At 41.8% G+C, this 2,445-nt stretch overlaps 1 protein-coding gene across 1 annotated transcript in view; it reads left to right on the top strand.

Moving 5' to 3' along the window:
* The window catches only part of ctnna2 (catenin (cadherin-associated protein), alpha 2), a 501,378-nt gene extending 499,396 nt beyond the window's left edge, over positions 1-1,982 (top strand). The window contains exon 18 of the mRNA XM_063220285.1: positions 896-1,982. Coding sequence (XP_063076355.1) covers positions 896-1,183 — 288 coding nt within the window. The 3' untranslated portion in view covers positions 1,184-1,982. The remainder of the gene's footprint in view (positions 1-895) is intronic.
* The last annotated feature ends 463 nt before the right edge of the window (positions 1,983-2,445 follow it).

Genomic DNA, 2,445 nt, shown 5'->3' with positions numbered 1-2,445 from the left:
CACTGTTTTTGACATGTTAATCAGGGTATTACATACCCAGGAGTCACTATCTATTCCCCGAAATCACAATCTTTCTCACTACAACTTTATAAGCAGTCACATTGTTTGGTTTAGAGCAGAGTGCACATAATCCTGCCTTTGTTGCAACTCTTGAAGTTGCCAGTCTCTGATTATGTCTTTATCCATCCTGCCAGAAAGCAGCTTAGTACTGAGGCTGAATAAAAAGAGATATTTGTCGTGTCATTTGGTAGCTGCTGGCCTTGTTTAATATTACAGCTGCAGCTTCAGGTTAGAGTTTCAAACACACTGGGGTTGTTTCTTTGTTCGTGTGGCACATGGTCCCACACAGCCGTATTCTATGCAAATGACACATCTAACAAATTAGCCAGGGGCTATGGTGAGACTCAATTACATGTTAAGCTGAACAGCACCCATTGAGAGTCTGAAGGAGTGTTCGCCATTTTGAATTTTAGATGAGACACCACATGCACTGAGACACCACATGCATTTGCTCATACATGGATTGACGTTGCCTTCATTGCCTGCCATTTTGTATTTCAAAGATAAATGTGGCATACATACTGTACCAGGTGACTGCAATGTCTTCAAGAGCATAAAGTATTGGATATCTATGACAAGACCTGCCTTTACATTCATGTGTATGAAAGTGTAAATACAGTATCACATTGTAATCAATATTTTTTTTATTTGGGACATGAAACAGAAAGCGTGTATGCTAAATTGTGCTGCAAGAAAGAAACTGTAGAAACTGGGTTGGGTGTTGTCAACCATAAATCTTGGTTGGGTGTTGTCAACCATAAATCTTGGTTGGGTGTTGTCAACCATACATTTTGGTTGCTTATTGTTGAGCCATATCTTCTGTGTTTGCCCGCAGCTGGACAGTGCCACATCTCTGATCCAGGCGGCCAAGAACCTGATGAATGCGGTGGTGCTGACCGTCAAGGCCTCCTACGTGGCCTCCACCAAGTACCAGAAGGTGTACGGCACGGCGGCCGTCAACTCCCCCGTGGTGTCCTGGCGCATGAAGGCCCCGGAGAAGAAGCCCCTGGTGAAGAGGGAGAAGCCCGAGGAGTGCCAGACGCGTGTGCGACGAGGCTCGCAGAAGAAGCACATCTCGCCTGTGCAGGCCCTCAGTGAGTTCAAGGCCATGGACTCATTTTAAGTGGGCACGTCCAAGAAAGTCGGAGGAAGAAACAAGAGCTCCTTCTCCCCCCTTATCCCTCACAAACAAAAAAAAAGGAATCAGAACCCTTTTTTTTCAGTTTCTTTGTTTTGGTAACGGCCACTGGTTTTCGTTTTTTTTGCGCTGGGCTGTGGTGCAGTAAGTTCCACGCATAGCCGTATTTATGCCAAATGAGGTTGGGCTGGCCATCTTGCCTCGTACTGCTACCCAAGAGGGACATGATGGGATTATCTCAGAAGCTTCTTCAAAAAATGTCTATGGGGAGAGTACAGTTTACAGTTTGGCTTGAATTATATCAAATACAGTTACTGTGGTATTTATCATGATTGGTATTACTACTGACTGGCCATGTTGCAATTATATGAATGAAAATATTAATATATGGTATGGTAGTATCAGCCATAGCTGTTGAGGATATCAGTCAACCGAGCAAAAAAAGGGAAAAAAAAGAAAAAAAAGGGGTTGACGCATTTCTTCTTAACGTAATGTTTTGGTTGAAATACGACCAGTAGTGATAGAAATAACTTATGTTTAAATATTTTGTTTCCCTTGTTCCTAATATTCATAAGATGCTCCAATACACTGTAGTTTTACCATGTAAAAAAATCATTTATTTCAACATTCTCCTGTATCACTAACTAATACTGCAACCTGCTGGGACATAGTGAGCGTACTACATTTAGATATGGACAGGTTTGACTAGTTGTGTGGTTTGCTCAGAGAGTAGAATCCTGCATACCTTTGTATTCACAGTTCTCTAATAAACCCCTCAACTTGAACGACAGTATCGTGTCCCTGAAGCCTCATTGCAAAGTGCATGTACTGTAAAATGCAACATTTCATTTTATTCAGTATTACCGTCATATCATGGCAGAGTTTGATAGTAAGCCTCACCTGTTTGGTAGGACATTCTGTAGTGAATGCTGTTCCATTGAGGAGTTATGTGAAAACTTGCCTAGTTTGCCTCTACATTATATCATTACAAGATTAATAAGTCTAGGTTCTCAGGCTGAAAAAGCTGCCACACTTAAATGAGCTTCAGGACACCACTCTCGGCTGTCTTTGTAGCGCTGCCATCTCACGCAAAAGGAATTTGGAATAAAGTCCTACATTTTTAATACTGGACTCGCTCCACAGATATTCCTCCAGACATTTCTGTGTTATTTTAGCATTTCATCATACAACTAACATCTCTTTCTGTAAAGATGATACAATATGGAAGTCATCACTGAAGTCTTCGT

This window comes from Engraulis encrasicolus, chromosome 16 (assembly GCF_034702125.1).
Source record: "Engraulis encrasicolus isolate BLACKSEA-1 chromosome 16, IST_EnEncr_1.0, whole genome shotgun sequence".
NCBI classification, from domain to species: domain Eukaryota; kingdom Metazoa; phylum Chordata; class Actinopteri; order Clupeiformes; family Engraulidae; genus Engraulis; species Engraulis encrasicolus.
This window is presented reverse-complemented; position numbering and strand designations above follow the sequence as displayed.